Source organism: Panicum virgatum, chromosome 7K (genome assembly GCF_016808335.1).
Source record: "Panicum virgatum strain AP13 chromosome 7K, P.virgatum_v5, whole genome shotgun sequence".
NCBI classification, from domain to species: Eukaryota; Viridiplantae; Streptophyta; class Magnoliopsida; order Poales; family Poaceae; genus Panicum; species Panicum virgatum.
In genome coordinates, this window is record NC_053142.1 from 33948563 (window position 1) to 33975624 (window position 27062).

Here is a 27062-nt window from a genome sequence, read left to right on the forward strand (position 1 = left end):
TTATCCGTTCACTCTCTTTTCCTTTCTCCATTTTCATTCTTCTCTCTCATCTCTCTTTGGATCCCAAGGGAGGTTTCTTCTCTCTCATCTCTCTTCGAATCCTAGGGGAGGTGATCCCGGCGAGCACGTGGGGACGTCAGTTCTCTTGAAAAGTTGTTGTCCTGAAAAACTTATAAATATCTTTTTTATAATAACTTATAAATATAACTTAGATAACTTTTCTAGTAGCAAAACTTTTCTATCCTTGTCTAGTAGCAAAATTTTTCTAACCTTTTCTTTTCGCTCAAGTTTTTTATCTTTTCTGCATAAGTTATATCAAACATTTTTTTTGTTCAGTGTTGCATTTGCACAACTTTTTCTCCAATTTTACTTGTTATACTTTTTTCTTAGAAAAGTTAATTATACATTTTGTTTCTATAAAAGTTATGTATGTAAGCTTTCTATATAATTATGTTTAGTATTATTATTTTTACATATGTTTGTTGTATAAATACTTTTTATTATAATATTTATGCATATTTTTTATTTATAAATTTAGGTATATAAATTATGTATACAATTTAGATAGGCACAGTGGATGATCGGTCACGATGGATCCACGCTGGGCGCGGAAAGGAAAATAGGAAATGCATGGGCCGCGGTCTGTGTGAGGAAAGGTTGGAAAAGGAAATATTACTTACGTCACATATACACCTGCGGTTGCCTAAAAAAGGAAATATATACTTTGTCGGAAATTGTTTGCTACTTTGGCTGCTGGCGCACGCGTATTAGCCGGCCCCAACCAAACACGCCGAAAAATGGGCACAACAATAACAACTATAACTATGTAACAAGATGTATGATAATTGTTAAATAGAGATCCTCTTCGATATTCGGTTCATATCTCACACATCACAGATCTCTTGTACAAATTTAGGTAGACAAGTAGATCCACAAGTCCTCTAACGGCTAATAAAGTTTCACCTCAATTAGACACCGTGTCACTATCCAAACTGATCATCTACCAAAACTGCTCTGCTAAAACTGTAGTCACCCGTACTGACAGTCTCTCTCAAATCTGATGCTCTGCTCAACCAATCCTCAAACTATTTGACCAGATCGAAGTACTTTATGTGTAGAACGAGCTCACTTTACGTGTAGAACGAGCTCACGAAGTTTGGTGCAAATCTAAGCACGCTTGATACAGATCGGTTGGAGCCACTAAATCTGGGCAGACCTCCTACTCCTTCCTCTCTAGTTGTGTTGTTCTCCAAGCGACGACTAGGGTTGGGATTGGTGAGGAGCTATGATTTTTTTGTGCTTTATACTTCCTTTGAAAGCATTCTCAACTATTGGATCAAACATCAAATCAACGGTGCACAAGTATTTGAGCTTGTGGGTTGTTTTTATGTGTTTGATGAGCTCCAAATCATCCTTACACGGAGGGATAGCGCAACAGACGGGTGGTTGGGCTCCATGAGGCCCATCAGCTGGAGCTCTGACTCCTCTGCTGTGAGTGTGGCCGCCATTGCTTGTGTTGTGATGGTGACGATGAGCGGAGGGTCGTTATAGATAGAGATGAACTGCTAGAGACATTTGCCTTCACCGTCATGTGCTCGATGAATCCAACATGAGGCCGTAGTTCCTGTCGTGGTGCGGCCTTTGTTCTAACTGACTGAGTCACAGGGGGAAGCTTCCTCAGAAAACAAACTAACAAGCTACCGGTGTGTCCTTCTCAAGTCCCAGTGAATGCATGGGTTAGTTGCAATAAAAAATGTGTAATTCGGGCGGACAAACCATGCAAGTTGTTTGATATTCTGTGTAGTCTCCAAACTCACCTTCTAGCAAGCAAACAGGCAACATGCTGCAAACAGGAGTATCTGTGATGAGATCATCAGAAACAGAGGGGAGGAAAACAAAGTTTCACGGCAAGAAATATGCAGCTCCTGCATGTTGCCTGGAAAAATGTTTTTCAAGAAACAAATATGTGCACATCAATACTGAATAGCAGAGACACAACAATGCTGCAGGATTCATCAAAAATATGGTACTGTAGCACTAGTAAATTTACCCTTGGAAAGGGTCTTCAGCTTACTGAGATTCAACTCAACACATGCATACAGTAAATTTTACTAACTTCTGCAAAAGAAGTTGTCCTTAAACTTACATGTGAAACTACTTCTCGGACAATAGAATCAACATGCAAGAATTAGCGCCGAATACCTTTCTTCTTCTGAGGTCAATGCCAACATTGAACATTCTAACATGATGTACTTGAGCAATTGGTCGCTGAAAAAAGTAATAACAGAACAAGATGTACTGCCAAATTGAACAATCTGTCTTCCTCCTCGGTGCTTGATCAAAACACATGGAGAAAGGTGCTGATAGTTGTCTATACTAAGTCCTGACTACAGGAAATAACTAGGACATACATAAAATGCTTTTCAGCAGCCGTCCGCTGCACTGGCACTGAACGACTAAACAGTTCGACAAACGGTAGACACAGCCAGGTGCTTCTCAGGGAGATGCAGAAGTTTATGGTATCGCTAAGTAGCAAGAAACTAAAGCTTCATTTAGAAGATCCATCATCTACTACCCATGTTGAGTGAGCAAAGAGGGCACGCCCCTTCCATCCTTGCAGCAGCCACTGGCCTTCCTCACAGAGCAAAAACTCCTTGTGGTGGTGCTTCTTGACCCTGTCCTTCAGTACCTTCACGACAACTGGTCTCAGTGGCAGCTGCCTCAGGCCTGCCCGTTGGTTTCTAGATTGCCACCGCTTATACTTCTCAGGGCGTTGCACAAGGTCAACACCCTCACAGCCGATGCCATTCAGTGCACAACTCCCAAACAAGTCCTGCTCCAGCACCGATCGTAATTCACTCTCCCGTGGGACAATTACATCCAACATGTCAAACAGTGCCGAGTAATAGAACAGCATCTCCCGGAACCGTGACAAGAAGCAGGATCCCTGTGAGCAATTCAAAATGCTCTGGATAAAAATATTTGGCCTCATTTTCTTGATATTACTGAGGACAGTATCCCTAGGGTTTGGGCTATCAAAGTATATGCTCTCATCCTTTAAGGTGCTGAAATTAAAGAGGTCACTCACGACAACCACCTCATCTGCATCTAAGTTCAGGTTCTCGATGCAAACTTTCTCCCACTCTGTTGTGATGGCTTCAAACACGAATGTCAAACCAAGCTCACTAGCATACTTGCTGAGCCGGTACCGTTGCTCATCAATCCACTGAACTGGAAAAGAACTAGGCTGGGCCAAGCACATGGCAGTAATCTTCATCTCTGGCGGCGGTCCACCTTCCCTATTTGCCAGCCAGCGGACCAAACCTACCCACTGGAATGCGCAATGGATACCGTAGTCTACAATGTGCAACCTGCTCTTTCCCTTCATGACTTGCGCAATGCTCAGTGCGGAAAAAATGTATGCCACCTTGTTGAAGTAGCAGGCTGACATGTAAAGGTTGTAAGCCTTGAGGAACTCCACAGCTGAAAGACGCTCTGCCATGAGCGACTTCCAAAGCTGCCTTCCCGTTCCCATCAACCGCGCCTCCAGCCCCTTGGAGAAACATTGAGCTAACCGTTGTGTGGCATCCCCTGTTGTTGAAGCGTGCTGTTTGATCTGATTCAGCAACTCACCTGCAACCAAATAATTGTTTGTGTCCACTGCCTGCGCACAACGGATCAACAAAGTGCTTAGGTCGACCATATCCCCCGTAGTCATAACCTTGTTACAACCCTTTCTGCTCTTCTTCTCCTCCTTAATGTCCATGGCGATACGCAACTTCTCCATGTCCCTGACCAATGTGTCATGTCCAGCCATCATCATATTGTCAAGCACCTCATGGATGCCAGTCTCTTCTGGCACCTCCGTCATCATCAAAATCTTGCTGGTCCTGCCAACCTCCTCCTCCATATGCTTACGTTTGCTTCTGATGACTATTTGACTCATTTGATGGTCCTTTACAAAACTGTTGTCTCTTGGCAACAACCTGTTGGCAACTTCCATGCCCTTCAAGAACTCCCCCACCACATATTCACTGTTGGATAAGGCCAAGCTGAGAGTGCTTTCATCACCACTACTAGCCAGCAACAAATCATTGCCTTGATCCATGCTGTCCTTGTTGGCTGTGTCATCCTTGTTGGTACCAGTGGAAGGGGAGGAGAGGATCTGAGTGAAGGGCTGTTGCGCCAGGAGCAGTGCAGGGTGATCAGAGTATTGGCACAAGAGCTTATCATCGATGTCGTCCTCCATGAGCATGCGTGAGATGTAAGGGAGCATCAGGTCATCATGGGAGAGCTGGCCCTCATCGGCTGTATTGGGATCAGATATCGGGGTAAGGTCGAGGAAGACAGACGGGGATGATGGTGAAGGCTCCATGAGACCCTCAGCAAAGAATTCCTCTGGGGTGGCAGCCATGGTGTGGTGTGGGCTTAGGAGCTTCTGGTTAATATACCATCATGAGGAGGTTAGACATTGTAAATGGGTATGGTGGTTCGCTAGATGTTTTCAACAACCTGTGGGTATTAGGAGTGAAGGCGTTCGATGATCCCAATGTTGTAATTTGTTGGCTAGATACTGCACGAATTAACAAAGATATCCTATTTTATTTTACCTATCGAAGCTGTGAAAGCAAGAATATATTCTGTTGTTCAATGCAAAACGTATTTAAATAAGGTGTGCAAGCTGATATGAAGCTTTACTGAACAAATATATGTGATCGTCCTTTTTGAAGCTGTTGTCCCTACTCCCTAAGGCAAGAACTCACTAGCCTCTTCCATGCCCTTCAAGAATTTTCCCACGTCACCAAGACTTTTTTCCCATCGCACCCAACACCCTTGGAGAAAGGCCAAGTTGACTGTGCTAGGATCACTGCTAGCACCCTGCAACAAATCCTCACTACCTTCTGTGTTCCCCTTGTTGATTGTGCTGCTGTTGCCATCCAAGGAAGGAGGAGAGAATTTGGGCAAAGACCTGCTGTTCCTGGAGAAGTACAGGGTGATCAGACTATTGATGCAAGAGCTTATCATCAATGTCATCCCTGGGTACTCACCACCGAGAAATTCAGATAGGCCCAGTATGGTTCCTTCTTCCAGGTTGAAGGCTAAGATGACCATTGGTGATGGTGATGTGTGTTAGCTTTTTTTCTATTATGAGGACACAGACCTTGGCATTGTATTCTAGTTCCGACAACCTAAATCTGGCCATCTGGGAGTTGAAGTGTTCAATTCTTCCAATGTTGCTTGGGACAGTGGGTAGCTATAATCCCAATGCTACTACACTTTGGTAGTAGAGATACTGGCTAGCTACCGCACAAAGTCAATTTTTTTTTTTTTGAAATAGCTAAGCAAAATGATATCTGAATAACATTTAAATAAGGTTTACAGTACAGGCTAAGATAAAGTGTTTAGGTTGGTTATATGGGAATCAAATGAGTATAATACTGTCGCTGTCCTAAAAATTATTTTTCGAAAATGTGAAAAGGAAAACAACATAAAAAGCTATGGCTACAAGTGAATATAAATATTAGAGTAGATAGTTGTGGGAACATACTGATGGATTTTGAACTACCTACTATCAAGAGGTCAGTGCAAGTGTAGCTTAACCATTTAAGCACATCCGAATTTAGGGTTGGTGGTGGTGACTGGTGACCGTGTCAGATTTACAGCACTAAAATAGCAAATAATAATATTATCTAGCACTGTGTATTCTAGTCATTCTAAGAAAATGTTAGTAGTAGGGCTGGATCACCTGCAGCATATGCCATCACGGCATGACGGTCAAGATATGCTCCAGTATAGATGGGCTAGAAAGTGGTGTTTCATGCTCCAGTATATATGGGCTGGAGAAGAGTGGCCGGTTACTTATCAAGCAGGTTAAGGGTATGAATCACACGTACAGATTCCACTTTCTGTAAGGAGTCTACGCCTTCTAGTATGTCGATATAAATAAGCGCATTTCGCTGCCTCCAAATTCATCAAACAGCTAGTGAGAAAGAACAAAGCAAAACACAAGTACCGTAGTTCTCTAATCCAGAGCTTTATTATGATGTTTAACACTGGACTGGAGCATCACTGGTTCAGAGCACAGAAGGTCTACAGGCAGGCAGGAATGGAAAAGTAGGAGCAATTCAAACATCCCCACCAGGCGGTCACAAAATTACTGCTACTGCATTCCATACCAGGCTAGTCCGGCATTGGCGGGCGGCGGCGGCGGCAAGCGGCTACTCGAAGTTGTAGTGCTTGTCGACGGCCTCGGCGACGTCCCAGGTGCAGCTCATGCCCTTGGGGAAGACGACCAGGTCCCCCGCGGCGATCTCCACGAAGTCCTCCCCGTGGCCCTCCGGGTACACCTTCACCTTCCCCTGCAGCAGGTAGCACGTCTCCTTGGCCGAGTAGGTCCACGGGAACTTGCTCTTCTCGCACCCCCACCTGATCCATTCACCAGCAGGCCGCCGTCAGCAAGGGGCGCGGGCACAGTGGGGACGGCGCGGGGAGATTAGAGATTGCGATGCCCGGGAAGGGCGGCAGCTTACTTGGGCCACTGGCGGACGCCGAGCTCGGAGAGGCGGGACTCGGGCGGGTTGCGCTCCACCCTGATACCCAGCTTCTCCGTGGCCATCGCCTCCGCCGACGCCTGCACCGCCGCGAATCGCCGCCTGGCTGCTGCGCTGGGGGGGGAGGAGGAGAAGCTGAGGCAGCCGGTGCTGGTGCGGAGCTGGAGCGGGGCGGCCACCATCGGGCTCGCCATCTCTCTCAACAAGTTGTTGCGGCGCTGCGCACCTCTTGCTGTTTGGGCCGTAGTAGTGAACCGCGTGGCTCGGCGATCAGTGGCCCAGGTTTTCTCCTCGTCGAGGCCCACTCGTTGCTTATCCTCCAGTTGGAGCTTTCTGCTAGTTCGATTTTTTTTTGTCGGGGTCCACGGTAAAATTTATGATTTTTTTTTGAACATGGAATCGATTTCCATTACTCTGAACTTTGCGCCATATCAATGGCTACAAGAACAACCTTGTTTAGATGTATAAAGTTTTGGGTGTAAAGCATTGTAGCACTTTTGTTTGTATTTGATAATTATTGTCCCACCATGGGTTAACTAGACTTAAAAGATTCATCTCGCAAATTATAGACAAACTATATAATTAGTTATTCTGTTTAGCTACATTTAATACTTCATGCATGCGTTAAAAATTTGATGATGAAAAATCTTGTAAACTTTTAAAATTTTAAAGGGAACTAAACAAGCCCTAACACAAGTTGGAATACTGTCCACCATCGGACCATTACCCGGGGTTCAGACCGGCACCACTAGCAGCTAGACTTTTTACTCATTTTCCTTCCAATAAAAACTTTGTTTGCTCATTTTACCGGCCACGACCGGGAGGCAAAAGGCCGAAAACTCACAGAGAGGGCTTATGAGAAAGCCGACGAAAGCTCAGAAAATGGGCTGGGCTGTTAGCTTATGTGCGCAGGCAGCAGCCCATTAATCTCGAAAGATAAGGATTTAAGGTCGTTTTGGGGCCTATAGCCTAGTAATTACAATTTACAAAAGACTCAATAGCACATGAGGTCCTGTGTTCGACTCTCTATGAGAGCGAATATTCTGGGATTTAACAACGTTTGTGCATTCAGTAGTAGGCGACGTTCCTGTCGACAGTGAGGCGCTTATGGTGACTTCATCAATCTCAAGGATTTGCCGGCTCAGTCTTCGAAAATACTCATAGAGGTAGGGTTTGCGTACGTGTGTTTATAGGAGTGTGAGTGTTGCGTGCGTTGTAAGTGTCTGAGTTGCATTGTATAATCTTAAAAAGAAATATGAGGTTGTGACTCAAACTTTTATCCCGTCGCATCGCATGTTTAGACAATAATAGAAGTATTAAATGTAGGCTAATTATAAAATCAGTTGTATAAATATAGGCTAATTCATAAAATGAACAATTTAATTCAAAAGATGTCCCATCACATGTTTAGACAATAATAGAAGTATTAAATGTAGACTAATTATAAAATTAGTTGTATAAATAGAGGCTAATTCACAAAATGAACAATTTAATTCAGAAGATGTCCCAGAAATACAAACGGCCCCTTAGCATGAAGGCTCCTCTCTCTCTCTTTTTTTTCTTCTCATGGAAATTGGAATACCGGCGAGTGGCGTAGTGAGCTGAGCAATGGAAATCAAAACATGCCCTGTACAGTACAGGTACTCCCTTGGTCACTCATCGATGCAGTACATAAATGAAAGAGAATCCTTTTTTTGCAGTGCATCAATGCCTCCATCGGACAGCAAATCCCGGTTTGGGCATCAGTTAATGAAAGAGAACCCTCGGCGAAGATTTTTCGCATCCGGACGCGGCTATACTTACTCTATATCATATACGCCCTGAAGAGGGGGACGCCTGGGAGGAACCGGCAGCCCAGAGAGCGACACGTGCCTCTGCCTCGGAGAGAGACGCGCGACGCGGACCCTGGATTGGCTGCGCCCGCCTGCCGCGGCCTACAGCGCCTTGGCCCCGCCGGGCCCCCAAAAAAAAAGCTCCACAGGACGGACTGGGTGCGGCGGAGAGCGCTATCGCCGCACCGTCTGCGGAGAGGGGGAGGGACAGCGGCGGCGGCGCCGCCCGGGCGAGGAGGCGGGGCATGGCGGAGGGACGGCGGCGGCCTCCCCCGGGCGAGGAGGCGGGGCGGGGCGGAGGGACGGCGGCGGCCTCACCCGGGCGAGGAGGCGGGGCATGGAGGCGGTTCGCGAGGAGAGGGCGAGCGGGGCGGCGGCGCCCGGGCGACGAGGTGGGGCACGGCGGAGGGTCGCGAGGAGAGGGCGCCCGGGCGACGAGGTGGGGCACGGCGGAGGGTCGCGAGGAGAGGGCGAGCGGGACGGCGGGAGTTGGGAGGCAAGCGGAGCGACCACAGCGCGCGTGGCTCCGCCGTCCGCGCGCAGCTGCCTCGGCCGCGCGGGCGCGGCCGTCCGCGCGCCGCCGCCTCGGCCACGCCCGCGCTGCCGTCTCCGCCTTGACTGGTCCCGCGCCGTCGTGCTGCCATCCGCGCACGGGGGAGTGGAGGGAGAGACGGGAGGGGAAGGGAGGGGAGGGCAGCCGCGCCACCATCCACGCGCGGGGAGGGGAGTGGAGGGAGAGACCGGAGGGGAGGGACGGAGTCACGGAGAGGATAAGGGAGAAGGGAAAAAAAGAGAAAATGAAAAATAGAAAAGAAAGGAAAAAAGAAAGGAAAAATAAAAAAATAAAAAAAATGAAAAACCAAATGAGTGCGGCGGAGCGCACCATATACCTAGTAAATAAAACCCATCCAAAGCTTCCAGGCCGGCAAAAGCGGCAACACCGCCACACCAACGTGCCAGAGCACACGCACTCGCGGACCCAGCAAGCTAGCAGCGATGGCGGCGAGGCTCGTCTCCGTCCCCGTCCCCTTCCTCCTCCTCCTCCTCGTCGTCCTGGCTGGCTCCCGCGCGGCGCTGGCCTCCGAGACCGTGGAGCAGGTCTGCGCCAGGGCCACGTCGGGCGGCGCCCACCCGGACCTGGCGCCCTTCTGCGTGGCGTCGCTCCGGGCGGCGCCCGGCGCCGACGGCGCCGACGCGCGCGGGCTGGCGGCGATCGCCACCAACCTGACGCTGGCCAACTACACGGCCGCCGTGGCCACCATCAAGACGCTGGAGCGGCGCGGGGGCTGGACAGCGGCCCAGCAGGGCGCGCTGGCCACGTGCTGCGCGCGCTACATCGAGGCGCTCAACGTCGTGCACAGCGCCGTCCACGCGCTGGCCGTGGGGAATCTCCGGGACTACGCGGCGGACATGGCCGCCGTCGCGAAGGCGGCCACCGACTGCGAGGACGCGTTCGGCGCCGCCAACGCCGGCGGCGGCGGCGGGGCGTCGTCGCCGCTGCGGAAGGTGGACGAGGACGCCGTCAACCTCACCACCGTGGCCGCGCTGATCGTCGGGTCGCTGGAGAAATGAGGGCGGATCATCGGTGCCGCCCAGTCCGGCTGATTCGGCGGAAATGTAGCCATTGAGCTGTGATCTTGAGCTGTTGTGGTTAAGAATAACAGTAGTGTGCCGAAGATACTAATCTTTGTCTGCTCCTGGATGAACAACCATGACGACATGTTCTTCAGTTCTTCCTGTTTCAGCAAAATTTTCTCTACAGTTCTTCTGAAAAATCGCATGAGATCGCAGTACCACTAGTACATCTGTATTGAGCATTGACCACAGGTGCACGCAACACAAGCGGCTCTGTAGATCGAGACGTCTCCAGTGCGGGAATTAATACGGGGGATCTGTCGTCTTCTCCCTCAAATCTGCCCGTGACTAGCCAGAGATAGAATGTGACGCAATGCTATGCTGAACGGGCCAGACTATACAATGGGCCGCAGTTTAGAAATTAGGAGAAAGCCCAACCATGTTAAAGGCCCAACTTTCCTTGCGGCCCATTAGCCCATTACGGTTCCGGCCTTCCCCCCCAATCGGGCGAGCAAGCCGAGCCGAGGCGACGACGAGCAAGAGCCACTCCAATTCAAATCCTTCCTCCGAGCCCCACGGTAACCGCAGCGGCAGCGCCTGGACGCCGGCGGCGAGGGCGGTTCCTTGTCGCAGCCGTCCACCCCGACTCCCTAACCTGCGACGCCGCTCAGCGCCTCTCCCCCACCGGCGCCGGGTGCGGAGGCGGGGAGGAGGTGGGGAGTAGGGGGGGGGGGGGGGGGGCTAGGGTTCCTGTCGGCGCGGGGGCGGCCAGTCTGATGGCGGCGGACACGGGCAAGCGGCTGGCGGTGGACGAACTCCTCTCCTTCACCGAGGAACTCGAGGGCGCGCTCCGCTCCAGCAACGACCGCGACGCCAGCGCGCAGGTCGGCGCCGGCGCGCGGATGCTGCTCTCCGCCTGCCGATCCGATTCCGACGACCTCCAGCTGCAGATGAAAGGTCCGATTCACTACTCCTGCCCTGCTGGGAATTATTTTCGCTCTGTGTCAGTGCCGGGTGGTTCACATGCGCTTCTCCTCTAGTTGAGACTTGGTGATAACGAATTTAGAGAAATTTTAGCCCCAAGTAATTTGGGCATTTAAGGTTGAGTCTAGCATAAAAAACGCATTTCATTTTCACAGGGAAACTGGGTGCATCATCGATTTCAGTATGGGTCCATTGATGTGAATCCTCAATTTGCACCAGGGAGTTTTGAGCAAGACTAGCATTTAAACACAAAGGGTTCGCGAATCAACTTAGAAGCAACAATCTTTTTGTCACCTGCAAATGTTATTAAACAAGAAATCCAGCGCTAGATATACCTGTTTTGGACTTCTGGTGATAAATTGCATGAGAAGCCTACAGATAGACAGAGAGTTTCCTATCAGCATTAATCGAATATTTTCTTCTACCATACAATAGCATGGCAGTATAATCCCTTCACAGTGGCCAGCTGCCCTCTATCACTTGGGAAGCTTACAGCAGTCAGAGGGTATAAAAAAATGCTAGTCTGTCTAGCATTTACCGAATATTTTCTACTACCAAATCATTGAATACAGCCTCCCTTCCCAATAACCTGCTTAGCCCCTTCTGAATATTTCCTAGTTTTTGGAATGAGCGTTCTTAGTATACAACAACAACAAACAACAACATAGCCTTTTTTCCCAAGCAAGTTGGGGTAGGCTAGAGATGAAACCCGGAAGAAATAAGTTCAAGGTTCAGGCACATTGATAGCTAGTCTCCAAACGCTCCTATCCAAAGCTATCTCTTTAGAGATATTCCAATCCTTAAGGTCTCTCTTAACCAACTCATCCCACGTCAGTTTAGGTCTATCTCTACCCCTCTTTACATTATCGACCCGCTCAAGGACCCCATTACGCACCGGCGCCTCAGGAGGCTTTTGTTGGACATGTCCAAACCATCTCAGCCGATGCTGAGTAAGTTTCTCCTCAATTGGTGCCACCCCGACTCTATCCCGAATAACTTCGTTCCGGACTCTATCCCTCCTTGTGTGCCCGCAAAACCACCGCAACATCCGCATCTCTGCTACACTCAGTTGCTGCACATGTCGCTTTTTTGTAGGCCAACATTCAGCACCGTATAACATCGCCGGACGAATTGATGTCCTATAGAATTTGCCTTTTAGCTTTTGTGGCACTCTCTTGTCACAAAGGATGCCAGAAGCTTGCCGTCATTTCAACCAGCCAGCTGAAATTCTATGCCTAACATCTTCATCAATGTCGCCATCCTTTTGTAGCACCGATCCTAAATACCGAAAAGTATCCTTCTGGACCACCACTTGCCCATCTAGACTAACGTCTCCCCCCTCATGCCTAGTCGCGCTGAAATCGCACATCATGTACTCGGTCTTGGTCCTACTAAGTCTGAACCCTTTCGACTCTAACGTGCGTCTCCACAGCTCTAACTTCCTATTAACCCCTGCCCTACTCTCGTCAACTAGCACCACATCATCAGCAAAGAGCATACACCAATGGATCTCACCTTGTATATCCTTTGTGATCTCATCCATCACTAAAACAAATAAATAAGGGCTCAATGCTGACCCCTGGTGTAGGCCTATGTTAATAGGAAAGTCAGTGGTGTTGCCATCACATGTCCGGACAAACGTCGTCGCATCCTTATACATATCCTTAATGAGGGCAATGTACTTAGTTGGGACTTTGTGCTTCTCCAAAGCCCACCACATGACATTTCTCGGTACTTTGTCATATGCCTTCTCAAGGTCAATGAAGACCATGTGTAAGTCCTTCTTCTGCTCCCTATATCTCTCCATCAATTGTCGTATTAAGAAAATCGCCTCCATGGTTGACCTTCCAGGCATGAACCCAAATTGGTTTTGGGTCACACTTGTCACTCTTCTTAGGCGATGCTCGATAACCCTTTCCCAAAACTTCATCGTATGGCTCATCAGCTTAATCCCACGGTAGTTAGTACAACTTTGAACATCGCCCTTGTTTTTGAAGATAGGTACTAATATACTTCTTCTCCATTCTTCCGGCATCTTGTTTGACCGAAAAATGAGATTAAAAAGCTTAGTTAATCATACTATTGCTCTATCTCCTAGGCATCTCCACACCTCAATGGGAATACCATCAGGGCCCATCGGTTTACCTCTCTTCATCCTCTTCAAAGCCTCCCCGATCTCTACCTTCTGAATTCTTCTCACAAAACATCTGTTGGTATCGTCAAAAGAGTCATCTAACTCAAGGGTAGGGCTCTCACTCTTCCCATTAAACAACTTGTCGAAGTACTCTCTCCATCTATCCATAATCTCCTCATCCTTCACTAGCAGTCGATCTGTCCCATCCTTAATGCATTTGATTTGGTTGATGTCCCTTGTCTTCCGCTCGCGGATCCTAGCCATCCTATAAATGTCCTTCTCCCCTTCTTTCGTGCCTAGCCGCTGATACAGGTCATCATACGCCTTACCCTTTGCTACACTCACAGCTCGCTTTGCAACCCTCTTCGCTAATTTATAGCCCTCGATATTGGCTGCACTCTTGTCAAGGTGGAGACGCTTGAAACTCTCCTTCTTCTCCTTAATAGCCCTTTGCAACTCGTCGTTCCACCACCAGGTGTCTTTCCCCTCCTGTTTGCCTCCCTTACTCAAGCCAAACACCTCTGAGGCCACCTTCCGAACACATGTTGCCATCTTTAGCCACATGTCATCTGCGTCTTCTCCTTCTTCCCAAGGCCCCTCACCTAGCATCCTTTCCTTAAACGCTTGTGCCGCTTCCCCTCTAAGCTTCCACCACTTTGTTCTCGCAATCTTGACACATTTGTCCCGGTGGACACGTACCCGAAGACGAAAGTCCGCCACCACAAGCTTGTGTTGAGGGACAACACACTCCCCAGGTATCACCTTACAATCTAAGCAATCACGTCTATCCTCCCTCCTAGTAAGGATAAAGTCGATCTGGCTCGAGTGTTGTCCACTACGAAACGTCACAAGATGGGATTCCCTCTTCTTAAACACGGTATTCGCTATCAACAAGTCGTAGGCTAACGCGAAGTTCAACACATCCTCCCCCTCTTGACTCCTGCTACCATACCCAAAACCCCCGTGCACTCGCTCGAACCCTACATTAGTCGCACCCACATGGCCGTTGAGATCTCCTCCTATGAAGAGTTTCTCGCTGGTAGGCACAGTACTAACCATGCTATCTAGATCTTCCCAGAACTGCATCTTGGTGCTCTCACTAAGGCCTACCTGAGGGGTATAGGCACTGATCACATTCAAAACCGAATCTCCAACTACCAACCGGATTAGGATAATCCGGTCGCCTTGCCTTCTAACCTCTACGACTCCATCCTTAAGGCTCCTATCAATCAAGATGCCTACACCATTCCTACCCGGAGTTGCTCCCGTGTACCAAAGCTTGAAGCCAGTATCCTCAACCTCCTTCGCCTTCTGGCCCTTCCATTTAGTCTCCTGAACGCATAGAATATTTACACGCCTCCTAATTGCTACATCAACTAGCTCTCGCAACTTACCTGTTAGGGACCCTACGTTCCAGCTACCTATACGAATCCTAGTTGGCTCGGCTATCTTCCTTACCCTTCGCACCCGTCGAGGGAAGTGCGAAGACCCTTGCTCATTTTTCACTACACCCGGGCGTAGATGTAGCGCGCCATTCAGGTGACGACCCGACCCTTGCTCACTTATCATCGTACCCAGGTCATGATACGACGCTCCCTTGGGGGGATGGCGACCCGGCCCTTGCCCATTTATCACCACACCCGGGTTCCGATGTAGCGCGTCGCTAAGAGGGTTACGCCCCAACGAGTTTCTTGTGGGTTTCAAATCCATTAGAGTGGTATTTTTTATGCTGGTTTGCCAAAACATAACGCAACCCTCCTCCTTTACCCGGGCTTGGGACCGGCTATGTTGAGACGACTCAGGAGAGAGAGAGTCTTCCAGTCAGCATAGGCGGAGTTAATGAGCGTTCTTAGTATACATACCTAAATATTGATGGTGGTGTATGCTCTGATAGATGCACACGGATGTTAAAATGAGTGTTTTCCTATATATCTCTTTACAAAAGGGGGAAATTAAGGCTTTAGTGTGCAGAACTAGTTGGGATATAACTAATAATACACTATTTGGTGGCTCCTTAAACCTACTGCGGAACGAAAAACTTCAAAGATAGAATATTAATGCCATTTTAATGTCTTGTTCCTTTTGCTTAACAGAACACCAGGAAAAAATAAGTTCCTGTAAGGAAAAGATAGAGAAAGCAAAAGCTGAAACCATTACTGATGAAGAACTGAATGCACTGCAAAACAAGATGGAAGAAAAACTACAGGAAGAGAAACAGCTTCGCCAAGAATTAAGATAAGTTCTTTCTTAAGCATATGTATTGATCTAAAACTTATGTTTTAAAGATTAAGAAAACAGAGTTACTTATGTATGCTATGATGTCAACACAGTGTTGCGTGATGAGCTTGATAACCTAGACCGTCAAAGAACTTCGATAGAAGAAAGAAAGGATGCTATCAAGAAGAAAAATAAAGACATGCAGAAGGCAGAGTAAGTTGACAATTGCTCAGCACATCTTGCTTTCATTACTTTACTGACTGCCTAGATGCTGAAATTATTGAAAATTCCATCCTAGAAGAGCTAGACATATTAACAACTAGTGCTCTGCTGCTTGAATTTTGGAAAAAGACCACTGCTGATCTGCGCTGCCTCCTGCCTCATTTTCCCTCCCCCTTATACATTGTGATTGCATTGAATTTCCTCAACCTTACAATGTAGCAAACGCTGCTCAAAATTAATGGATTAGTACTTGTTCTATAAAATCTAATGGTGCCTAATGATTAAGTAAGAATTGAGTTTCAGTCTTTAGCGACATTGCCTCTATTATTGCAACATGTTCTGAGTTGAAATAAGTGACTGACTACACTTCTCATGCAGACGCACGCTTTCCATGTGTGTATCAGTTACAAACATCATGCCAAATTTGGAAGACCAAGAAAAGATTTCTGGCTGTATCCTTCCAATTTGCTACTGTTTTTTCCTATTCATAGATAAGAAATTTTTTGCATCATCTATGCTGTGCTTGGTGCTGTCTGTGCTTGATATCACCTTTGACAATAAAAGTTACGGATGTCTGGAAGTCCTTAGCTACGATCAGACATTGTGGACAGGAGTGGGAAGAAGATAGAGAAGTTCGAGTTTGACAAGACGACACCACCGGTCGAGATCTGCGACAAGCTCTGGAAGAAGATCTAGAGCGCGCAGACCACCATTGTTGTAAGACGGCGAAGACTGCTTCTGTATATTGTCAGCTCGCCATGTTGTTTAAATCATTAGTGTTTGTGACATTGTTGTGTTCTTCCAGTTAACCATTCAGATTAGCTCCTAGTTTGTGCTCGATGGACACTACTAGATCTTCACCAGACATTAGCTGGAGAAGCAAGCCATGTTTGAATAAGTTGTAGAGCTGTTAGTAATTTTTTGTTAAAATAGTGTGTCTTCTTTTAAGAGAAATTGCTTCTAGTTTGCGACTCGTATCCAGTGGCCTCTGAGTCTACAACGATCTGTGCTGTGTGACGTCCAGAAACGCAAGAAAACCGCCATGCTTGTGCTGGTCTGAGGTCGGAGGAGGCGGCCTCTGCCGTGCGCGTCAAACGTGTGCACTGTACGCCACACCTTGCGGGCTGTCTCTAGTCTCTACTGCTTCTCGAGTTGCTGATCTGGTCTGCTCGAACCACCTGGTTTTGCGACCACAGCCACAAACTCCTCAACGCTAACAGAAACGGTGGAAGCATCGTTTTACCACGGTAACTGGGCTACGGCCTACGGATAGTTCTGTGTGCAACCGTTGTGCGTACACTAACACAAGATAGATTTGAAGTTTTAATTCGCGTCACTCAGCAAGGGGACGTAGCTCATATGGTAGAGCGCTCGCTTCGCATGCGAGAGGCACGGGGTTCGATTCCCCGCGTCTCCATGATTATATTTTTTTGTTTCCATTAAATTGATCTTATGCATTCAGTTTCAGTAGCTCAGATTCTCAGCATGCTGTAGAAGGCACATCTAAGTGGACCCTGGACAGGTCTTCACATTTTGCTCTTTTTTCCCCTCACTCTCACAGTCTCACCCCAAGTTCCCATCCATTAAAGTGACCTTAGGCAGTCTGTATCTCAGCATGCTGTACAAAGATCCATTTAGCGTTGACAGATTGCAGAACGAAAAGGATATTAATTCCAATTATTAAAAAAAGGATATTTTTTTTGCGGGTAAAAAAAAAGGATATTAATTCCCACAACGGATCCTTCTGAATTCTGGTAACTACTGATCCTGCTGAAAAGTCAGATTCCTCGGTGCTTTCCGCTTCTTCTCCTGACTGGCAGTGGCAGGAGAAGGACCTGCCCTTTTTTATGATTGGTTGCACTTACGCTACTGTTTCCGCGATACCCACTCCATCTCTTCTGCACAGTGCATACAGTACAGCCGCTTGGCCAGCACAGAAAGCTGGAGCAGATGCAACATTTCCTGACATTGGAAGAGCAAATCTGCCTGAACTCCACCCTTGGCCGGCACAGAAAGGTCTCACTCATTCTGTAAAACTAAAATGGCAAAGCATTACTCCAAACAATCTTCACAGGCACAGCATTCCAACAATGGATCAGTTCACCAACTCTCATGCCTGAATGCTGTCCAAAATGAACCAGCATTGATACAACTCCCAGCCCGAGGCTCCCAGCATGCCGCAGCAGTTTCGGCAATTCTTGGCGCAATGAGATCGCATCAGATGTTATTAGTGCAATGTGAAGAAACAAGCAAAGAATTGACTAACATCGTGGTACAGCAAGGACTATCTAATGCTAATACTAGTACTTTTACTAAGATGACCAATTTCCACTGCTCCCAGGTCATCATCTCTCCTTTGAGATCACATATAAGTTAAATTGGAGCAATGCAATAATTCTATGACAATACCAATACAAATTCTTGAAACACGGCGAATCGCCGAAATTACTGGCTCTCTTCTTCTTCCTCCTCATCGTCCTCCTCCTCGGACTGATCACCCTCACTTGCAGCGGCGGCAGCATGATTGTTGTCATGGTATTGCTGGTAATGTGAGCACGGGGCATGATGGTGCCGGTCCCCATGGCCGCAGCGGTAACGGCTATGGTGATTACTGCTGCCACCAGCATCGTTCGCCATCGACATTCTCCTAGATGAGCCACCAACAGTGGTGGCACCGGCAGGGATGGCGGCCGCAGCAGGAGAAGCGTGATTCTTGGCCTGCGTGAGCTCCATCTGCGCATTGAGGAAGAACTGCACGCGCTGAGACTCCAGCTCCTGCGCGAAGTCTATACGCTGACGCTCCATCTCAGCTGCCTGCTCCAGCTTCGTGGCCTCCACCCGCTCGTACGCCTCCCCGAGGCGGCGTATCGCCTGAGCCAGGTCACGGAGGCCCTGTGTGCGGTCGCCGCCGCTGCCACCATCGGCGCGCCCTTCGTCCGTCCTCCTCCTCTTTCCGTTCGCCGCCGGGAGCGCCGGCACTGGCGGGAAGCCGTCTGAGGACTCGGAAGACACCGACGGCTCCGGCGACGGGGCTCTCCGCTTGGCCGCCGCCGCTGCGGCGGAGGGCATCAACGGCGTGCGGCTGCGCTGCGGGAAGCCCATCCGCAGCGCCGCAGGGAGCGGGCTACGGCTGTTAGAGTTGTTCCCGCCGCTGCCGCCGGAGACGGAGCCGGGCTTGCTGCCGTAGGTGGGTGCGAGGAGAACGTCGAGGCGGTCGAAGAACTGCCAGGAGGATACCGGCTTGGCCCTCTCGACCTTGTACTTCTTCTTGAGCGTGTCGATGCGGTTCTTGCACTGGACGTCGGACTTGGGCGACTTGGAGTAGCCGTCGCGGGAGGAGACGGCGTCGGCGACCTCCTGCCACTGCGGGTGGCGGAGGCTGCCGCGGCCGAGCGCGACGAAGCGCTCCCCCCAGGCGTCGATGAGCGCGGAGGTGGCGCCCTCGCTCCACGCGTCCTCCCTCCCGCCGCCGCCGCCTCCCCCGCCCCCGCCCCCGCCGCTGGCGGTGGCGTACAAGGACGCCGCGGTCCGGTGGATCGGGAGCGCGACCGGGTAGGCGCCCCCGGGCGGCGCGGAGGCGACGGTGACGGGGTCGGCGACGGGGAGCGCGGCGGAGGGCGCCCCCGGGGAGGACGCCGGCGACGGGGAGGCGTCGGGCGACACGTCGTCGTCGTCGTCCATCGCCGCGGATCAGCGCGGGTTCGGCGAGGAGGGGGGGTAGGCGAGGGATCGGATTCGATCTGGTTTGGGGGTAGGGTTGGTTTCGGTGGTGCGGCGGTGCCGGCGGCGTGGGGTTGTCGTGCCTTGGGGCTTTTACATTTTTACCATTATAACGAATTGCACTCATCAAATTATCACTATTACGATGCCACCTACATCTATACCATAAGAGAGAAGTTTGACTTACAAATTTACCACATTTGAGGATGTGGCAGCCACGAGACCGGTCCACGCTGGCGTTGAGTCAGCAGGCACCGACGCCGTTCGGCCCCGTTACTGCGCGCTGGGCCCGGTTGACGCCGCCGCCGCTAACCCTTGCCGCCGCGCCGGACGCGCCAAGCCATGAGCGCCACCATTGCCCGCCGCGCCGGGCCGCGAGCGCCGCCCACTGCACTGGCGCACCGGGCCACGAGCCACACTGCCGCCACCGCTCCCCGCCCCGCCGAGCCCCAGATCAGGCCGCAGGCCACCGGGAATGGCTGCCGCCGCCGCGGAACTGGCCGCCGAGAACTGCCGCCGCCACCGCGGATCTAGCAGCCACCATGAGAGGACAAGGGGGGAGGGAAAGAGAGAGGGAGAGAGGTTGGAACCCCCCCGCCGCCTTCCTCACGGCCGGCCGGACTTCCGGTGGCCACTCGGGCGACGGCAAGGCGCGGGAGCTGGGATTGGGAGGGGCGGCGGCGCACAGGCGAGAGTTCCGCCCGAACCGCCCTTGGAAAGCGACGCGGGGGACGGCCCTACCACTCCCCCTGTCCATCCATTCATCCCTGCGACCGACTCCATCTCTTGTGCCCGCCTGGAAGCCGCCAGTCGCAGCTGGGCACTCAATGCCGCGCCCTCAGCCGACGCGCGGGGCCACACAGCCCTCTGCCGGCGCCGGGCCTGCGCTCGGGCCCTGGCCGCTGCGGGGTGCCGCGTCCGCCGCCCTCGCCAATACTGTGCACCTGAGCCTGCATGCCGACCGGCGCCCGCGCCGCGTCGCCGCCCTAGCGCCGGCCGCCGCCTGCGCGCGCGTCGCCTCGCGTGCGCCGCCGCTGCCCACGCCGACGCGTTGGTTTTCGCGTGCTGCTGCCTGGCGTCGTCCTCCTCGAGCAGACGCAGCCGCTCGGCCCGCGCGCCGCTAGGCGTCGACGAGCGCCTGCGGAAAGCAACAGTGCAAGATTCGGAAACGACGTGCGGCTCTTACGTGTTTCTCGCTGAGGTAGTGGAGCATGATGGCGAGCTGGCCAAAGGGAAGGAGCACGTTGATCCTGGCCTGGAAGATGACGACGCGCACGCTGGTGAGCGCCCTCCCCCACCTGCTCCCGGGCGAGAGCAACTCGGCCACCGCGGCGAGCGAGCTGATGTGCTCGAAGTCCAGCGTGTGCATCTTCCGGGGCGGCGGCACCGGCGAACCCGCCGGCGATGACAGCTCCAGCTCGTCCACCTCCGCGAACCCCAGAGCCGGCTTCTCCGCCCCCATCATCGGCGAGCTGCCCCCCAAATCGAAGGGCCGCGCCAGCGGATCCGCGCAATGCAGAGCCGGCTGGGCTCCCTCTCCCAAGAGCGAAGGGACACGAGCACCGGGTGAAGGCGGCGGCGTCAACCGGGCCCAGCATGCAGTAACGGGGCCGAACGGCGTCGGTGCCTGCTGACTCAGCGCCAGCGTGGACCAGTCTCGTGGCTGCCACATCCTCAAATGTGGTAAATTTGTAAGTCAAACTTCTCTCTTATGGTATAGATGTAGGTGACATCGTAATAGTGATAATCTGATGAGTGCAATTCGTTATAATGGTAAAAATGTAAAAACCCCTCGTGCCTTGAGGGGGATCCGGCTGGGACTCGGCACAGCAGGGGCAGCGCGGGGCGCGTTGGCTTGGGCCAGGCCGGGAGGATGGGCCGGCGCAGGTCGTCAGGTGGCCGGCGGCGGGGGTGGTTTGGGCTGGTTGGGAACCGACGCGTCGGCCGGCAGGAAGACCGGTTTCCCACGTTCCGTCCATGGTACGATACCCCCTCCTCGAGGGCGGCATCACACCATTGGGAGGAGATGGCAAACCGCCGAGCAGAGTGAATAGACGAAGCAAGTTTTTGCAGCTATACGAACACTCCCTTTGTCATAAAGTACAAGTCGTTTAGAGCAGTGTCACATTAATTAGCAATAAAAATTTTCGTGTTAAATCTAAGAAGATAACACGAAGCTCATCTTTTCAATCTATGTGTCTGTTAACGGCCAAAGTTATTATAAAAAAAATTGACCAGTCGCGTCACCAGACAGCACACACCATGGACCGAATGGAGTGCATGCTAGAGGTTTTTATACGGTAGTTAAAAACAATTGTGCCATATACTTTGAATATATCTTTGTTTTCAATTATGATGGAAGTTAAAATTCATACCATAACCCATACCCGACACAAACTGTGAGCACGTCTACTATTGCACGTTACAGATTCATACTACTGATGTTGAAAACATTGTACACAACATCACTCTTCTGGGGGTAAGGAGATTTTTACATCCGAATTCTTATATTCTAAAAGTTTTGAGACTATCTTTTCTTAAACACGCAGGAGACCCACGTATCATCGGGCTAAAAAAAGTAATAACTCTTACAGGACCCAACTATTCTCACATGCTAGCACGCCTTTCAAAACTAAGTTTTCACAGCACCGAAACAACCTTTCATGTTGACCAGGTAAATATTCAATTCAATGCATATGAGTGCTTCTACAGTTTTTGCAAAATGAAAAGTATATATAGGTTTCACTGGAAGCGTCCCCCGCCTACCTCCCTTCCTCTCAAGTACCTCCTTAAGTGGGTCATGTGGGCACATTTTTATGCCACGAGAGGAGCAAAGGAACTATAAAGATTGAAGATTACTGTTTGATTTACACTCACATATTCCGTACAAGTATACATCAGGAGCGCCCAAAAGAATTGGCATCTAAACAAATATGTCCAGTTATGACAGCATCACTCGATGAATCAAAACTTGTTGCTTTGAAGCCGACGAAAAAGAAGAGGAAAAATCGTATGCTACATCTAACAAATTCCTCTCTAAATTACCAATCTTGAGACTGTGCTGCAGGTTGTATAAATATGGAGCAAGGATGGATCACAGCTTGAATGGAGCAAATACTACCACCGAGTTGTGTCCTCCGAATCCAAAGGAATTAGAGATGGCTGCATTTTAAAGACAGCAAATATGCATTAGACACGAAGGACAGGGACAAAAATTGTCTGTATTTAAGAGTGGGTGGTAAATTGGTTAGGGACAGGAACTGTTGTGGTCAAAATTAAAATTTATATTTGTTTTTAGTTTGCAATCTGGACAGTGACATTTGAATTACGGCCCTGTGAGCATCACATGAGCCTCCTTCAAGAAATACAGGGATTAAAACACTAACCAACATTCACTTCATGCTGCTTCTTTTCATTGGCTACTGTATCAAACTCAACTTCAGGCTCTGGGTTCTGCAAGAATGTCACTGAAACATGAGGAAATTTCACAACAAATTTCTGCAAAAAAATAATATCATTTTTTCACGAACACACAAGATAGCTGCTTATCATTTCATTAAGAAGAAAGAAATAAGTACAGGGGAGAGGGAGTGAACTCCCTCACCCTGGCACATCCAACTGAATCTCAGAACACACCCCAACACATGCCTTGAGCAAATCATAGAGCAAAATAATGTCATTATCTCCCATCTTGACACTGTTAAGCGAATTGATAAATGGCAAGAATCAAATGAAGCTATTTTACATTTTAATATCTTTGTGGCACTGGTAGCTCGCATTAAACCTGTATCACTTTAAATATTTCATTAAACACTAGTGAATCAGATATAAATAAAAGTTTATATTTGCTCGCATTCTGTTGCCTAAATTTTGCTGTTTGTTGAATTATCACACAGTACAAATAGGAGATAAAAAATTTATAATGGTCACTTACGAATTGATTAATTGTAGGATGCACCCATCCAGTAGTTATAGCTTCTACCGTGGCAATAGCTTCTAATCCACCAGCTGCACCTAGGCAATGGCCTATCATTGACTGGCAAGGAAGGAGGAAAACACCATTAGGGAATAAGATACAACAAAATGGATCCTTCCAATTAAAAAATATACAAATTCCAGATGGAAGAGAGTAAACCTTCGTTGAATTAATTTTTATCTCAGATGTATTGTTGAAGACTTGCTTTATGGCTCTTACTTCAGCCAAGTCACCAGCAAGCGTGGAAGTTGCATGCGCATTAATGTAGTTCACCTAAAAGGCATACACTCAAATTAAAAAGGCAGATTGTTGATCTTTGTCAATGATAAGAATATCAAAAATTAAATCTGCAGCTAGGTATTAGAAAAGAAGGTTTTAAAAAGTGGTGTGATAATTGCAATAGCAATGTGTTTCCAGTTAAGTCCATTTCTGATCGCACATTGTACGGACATTTCAACCTCCAACCAGTCCCCAGATGAAAGGATTTGTTTTTAAACCAGACCAATGTTTTGGATTTTGATATGTCTAGGATTAAAATAAAGTTGCTCAGACTTGTTTTCTAGACAGATACAGATACCTCCTCAGGTGCAACACCTGCATCTTCAAGGCTCTTTTTGATACAGGATGATACACCCAGTCCATCTGATCTAGGATCAGTCATATGGTAAGCGTCACAGTTCACTGCCCCTCCCAAATATTCTGCTATTATTGGTGCATCACGCTTCATTGCATGCTCCAGGCTCTCCATAACCTATTGTCAATGAAATTATCATTGATTAAGTACCTATAGCAGTTCATGTTACTCAAGAGAAACTCTTAGTAGTCTCCTCAAAGCAATGGCCACATTCATGGTGAGGAGCAACATGAAAATAAACACTTAACAAGCAACAAACATTGATGGAAATGACGAAAATCATGCAAAGACTCAAGACATGTAGTGGATATTTAAGGAGTCAAAAACTTGGTACTAACAACACATACCAGTACACCAGCACCTTCACCCATAACAAAACCATCCCTCTCCTTGTCCCATGGCCTAGATGCAGTTGTCGGGTCATCATTCCTCTGTGATAGCGCCCTACAGGCCACAAAACCTCCAAGGCCAATGGGAATAATTGCAGCTTCAGTACCACCAGCTATGATTATATCAGCCTCACCACGTCGTATGTGGTTTGCAGCAGCATAAAAGCAATAGTTGGAGGTAGCACACGCAGTTGAAATTGAGTAGTTAGGACCCATAAAACCAACATCCATTGCAAGTAATGCTGCGCCCATGTTAGTTATAGCATACGGAATGAAGAAGGGTGAAATCTTTCTGTATCCCTTCTCGATGAGATTCTGAACGCCATCAGAAAACACTGTAAGGCCACCCATGCCAGTCCCCACGAGAACTCCAGCACGCACTTTGTCAAGCTGTTAAGCATAACGTAATCAGAAAAAAAAAGTTTTCAAAAAGGAAAACAGTTATAAAAATATGAAACATGTGACAGGTATTGGTACGTGCTCATTAGCAGGCAATAGGGTAGAAAAATTGCTTAACACATCTTGCTTTGTCAACGATGCCAAACAACTTATATGCTATGAAGCCCACAATACTACAAAAATCCAGATGAGATAATTGGGTTTTGATTTAAGCTTACAGATGTTTTCAGGGCTCCTGTGGTTTTTTATCTGGAACGATCTAGCGGATTTTATGCAAATTATGTTGATGTTGGACTTTCAACCATCCATAGGAGTATATCCCACAGGCGCACACTCACCTTGGCGTGCGCGTCGGAGCCCTTGGCGAGCCCGGCGTTCTCGAGCGCCTTCTTGCCGCTGACGATGCAGTACCGGAGGCAGTCGTCGAGCCTGCGGTCGTTCTTGCCGTCGATGTATCCCTCCGACGAGAACCCCCTGATCTGTGCGGCGAACCGGGTGGGGAAGCTGCCGGCGTCGAAGCGGTCGATGGGGCCGACCCCGCTCTCGCCCCGCAGGAGCCGGTCGTAGAAGGCGCCCACGTCGTTCCCGAACACGGACACGAGCCCCATCCCCGTGATCACCACCCGTTTCCTCGGGTCCTTCTCCCGCCGCGGCGCCGCCTGAGTGGCGGACGCCGCCGCCGCCGCCTGAGTGGCGGACGCCGCCGCCGCCGCCGCGCGGACGGCCGGCCGCCGGCCCGGACGCGGGCGGGCGGAGGAGGGAGGGGGCAGGCGGAGCCCGAGGGTGTGCGCTGGCGCTTGCATGGCGGAGACGGAGTTGCGGCCGGCGAATGGGGAGTGAGGCGGGGTGCGGCGGTTAAATAGACGCCGCGGCGGACGGAGGCGGAGGTGAGGCGCCGCGCGGCGAGGGTGGCAAGCAGAGGATGATGTGTGGGTTTTGGAGGGAGACGCACTTGTGGATTGGAGTTGGATTGGGGTAGCCAGGTAGCCAGGTAGGCAGCAACTATTCCTTTCTGGCTTGGTCGCAGGCTACTACACTCCGCACGTTTTCTTTTTTTTTCCTCTCTCTCGCTCTCAACAAAACTCCATATGTTTTCTTTTTTTTTCTTTTCTAACTAAACCTCTACACGTTTTCTAAATTTCAATTTGGACACACTCTAAACTCGTATATCATAAGGTTCAAAACGTTTTAAAAAGGAATATTTTAAAAACATGCCCCTCCCCTCAAAAATGGGGGTACAAATGAACAATGACCTTCAAATTGGAGTATCATAGATTATAGTAAGTGTGATTGATTTTTTTTTCAATTATGCAATATGCACTTCCTTGTTTTACGGTGGATAGTTGAGTACTCGAGTACAAAGGTCCAAGTGCACTGCTTATCTTCTCAAAATAGAAATGCACATTGCATTGTAGCATCGAGATTGCCTACACGGAATCATTTGCTCTGTCGTGTGATTTTGAATTGGTGCTTCACACAATTCATATGTTATCATACATGCAGCATCTAGATTTGCATATTGCGTGTAGTGTTAATGATTCTTTAAGGGTGAAATTTATGGACTGATCGAGCACTCTAGCGGTGGTAGTGATTCTTTTAGGGAACAATTGAATTGTTCTTTCACTCTGTTCTGATGCAAACCAGTCAACAGTGTTTTCTCTCACACTAAACCAGCACCAGTCAACAGTACTTTTCTCTCATAATAAATCAACATCAACCACCAGCCAGAGCCAGCCGAACAGAGTCGTTGTTATTAAAATACTACTCCCTCCGTTCCAATTATAAGACATCTAAAAAATCTTGGAGAGTCAAAGCAATCTCAAGTTTGACCAAAATTATAGAGAAAAATATAAAGATTTATGATATCAAATTGATGTACTATAAAAATATAACTAATAAAGAATCTAATGATACTTAGTATATATAATAAATATTATTATTCTATTATATAAATTTAGTTAAATATAAAAAACTTTGACTCTCCAAAATTGCTGAAATGTCTTATAATTTGAAACGGAGGGAGTACTTATTGTCAAGGATTTTGAAAATAAGTTCTCAAATCTGGTCAAACCATTTTTCAGATAGTAATTTTTTTCCAAGATCAATGTTCACCCTGTTTCAGAAGGGGACAGGTGCAAATTAACCTCTTCGTGCAAATTTAATAGAGTTTTAGTATCAATTAGTAATCACATAAGCACAAAACTGTTGTGCTAAGGCTGGTTCCAACGGGGGTCGGCACCGACCCCCGCCGGTCGGTACCGACCCGGCTACCGACCCGTGCCGGCCGGTAAGCGCGGAAACCGAGAGCGCGGGGCGGTAGCGCTACCGACCGGCCGGGCGGTCGGTACCGACTGGCGTTGGAGCCACGCGCGGTCGGTACCGGCCGGTCGGTACCGACCCGACGTCCGATCGGCTGCCACATGACGCTC

At 49.2% G+C, this 27062-nt stretch overlaps 6 protein-coding genes and 1 non-coding gene across 7 annotated transcripts; 3 read left to right on the top strand and 4 right to left on the bottom strand.

Annotated features, from left to right (window-relative positions):
- Positions 1-1982: 1982 nt before the first annotated feature.
- LOC120641127 (scarecrow-like protein 9) lies at positions 1983-5870 on the bottom strand. The gene is made up of 2 exons (XM_039917116.1): positions 5049-5870; positions 1983-4978 (listed from the first exon to the last, which is right to left on the bottom strand). The coding sequence occupies exon 2, from the start codon at positions 4412-4414 to the stop codon at positions 2549-2551; it is 1866 nt and encodes a 621-aa protein (XP_039773050.1). The 5' UTR covers positions 4415-4978; positions 5049-5870; the 3' UTR covers positions 1983-2548.
- A 145-nt stretch (positions 5871-6015) lies between these two features.
- Positions 6016-6809, bottom strand: LOC120641128. Its single transcript, XM_039917117.1, has 2 exons — positions 6531-6809; positions 6016-6426 (listed from the first exon to the last, which is right to left on the bottom strand). Exons 1-2 carry the CDS (start codon positions 6743-6745, stop codon positions 6219-6221), a joined length of 423 nt encoding a protein of 140 aa, XP_039773051.1. The 5' UTR covers positions 6746-6809; the 3' UTR covers positions 6016-6218.
- A 2445-nt stretch (positions 6810-9254) lies between these two features.
- LOC120641131 lies at positions 9255-10176 on the top strand. Its single transcript, XM_039917120.1, has one exon. It carries the CDS (start codon positions 9380-9382, stop codon positions 9953-9955), a length of 576 nt encoding a protein of 191 aa, XP_039773054.1. The 5' UTR covers positions 9255-9379; the 3' UTR covers positions 9956-10176.
- A 522-nt stretch (positions 10177-10698) lies between these two features.
- LOC120641130 (kinetochore protein SPC24 homolog) lies at positions 10699-16481 on the top strand. Its single transcript, XM_039917119.1, has 5 exons — positions 10699-10915; positions 15170-15311; positions 15405-15506; positions 15894-15967; positions 16114-16481. The coding sequence occupies exons 1-5, from the start codon at positions 10735-10737 to the stop codon at positions 16209-16211; spliced, it is 597 nt and encodes a 198-aa protein (XP_039773053.1). The 5' UTR covers positions 10699-10734; the 3' UTR covers positions 16212-16481.
- Positions 16482-16859: 378 nt separating this feature from the next.
- TRNAA-CGC lies at positions 16860-16932 on the top strand. The gene has a single exon. It is a non-coding gene; the product is annotated as a tRNA-Ala (tRNA).
- Positions 16933-17710: 778 nt separating this feature from the next.
- LOC120641129 (trihelix transcription factor ASIL1-like) lies at positions 17711-19319 on the bottom strand. The gene has a single exon (XM_039917118.1). The coding sequence runs from the start codon at positions 19194-19196 to the stop codon at positions 17961-17963; it is 1236 nt and encodes a 411-aa protein (XP_039773052.1). The 5' UTR covers positions 19197-19319; the 3' UTR covers positions 17711-17960.
- A 2743-nt stretch (positions 19320-22062) lies between these two features.
- Positions 22063-25594, bottom strand: LOC120641132 (3-oxoacyl-[acyl-carrier-protein] synthase I, chloroplastic-like). The gene is made up of 7 exons (XM_039917121.1): positions 24972-25594; positions 24193-24624; positions 23789-23962; positions 23371-23484; positions 23170-23271; positions 22622-22688; positions 22063-22397 (listed from the first exon to the last, which is right to left on the bottom strand). Exons 1-7 carry the CDS (start codon positions 25434-25436, stop codon positions 22330-22332), a joined length of 1422 nt encoding a protein of 473 aa, XP_039773055.1. The 5' UTR covers positions 25437-25594; the 3' UTR covers positions 22063-22329.
- Between the last annotated feature and the right edge of the window lie 1468 nt (positions 25595-27062).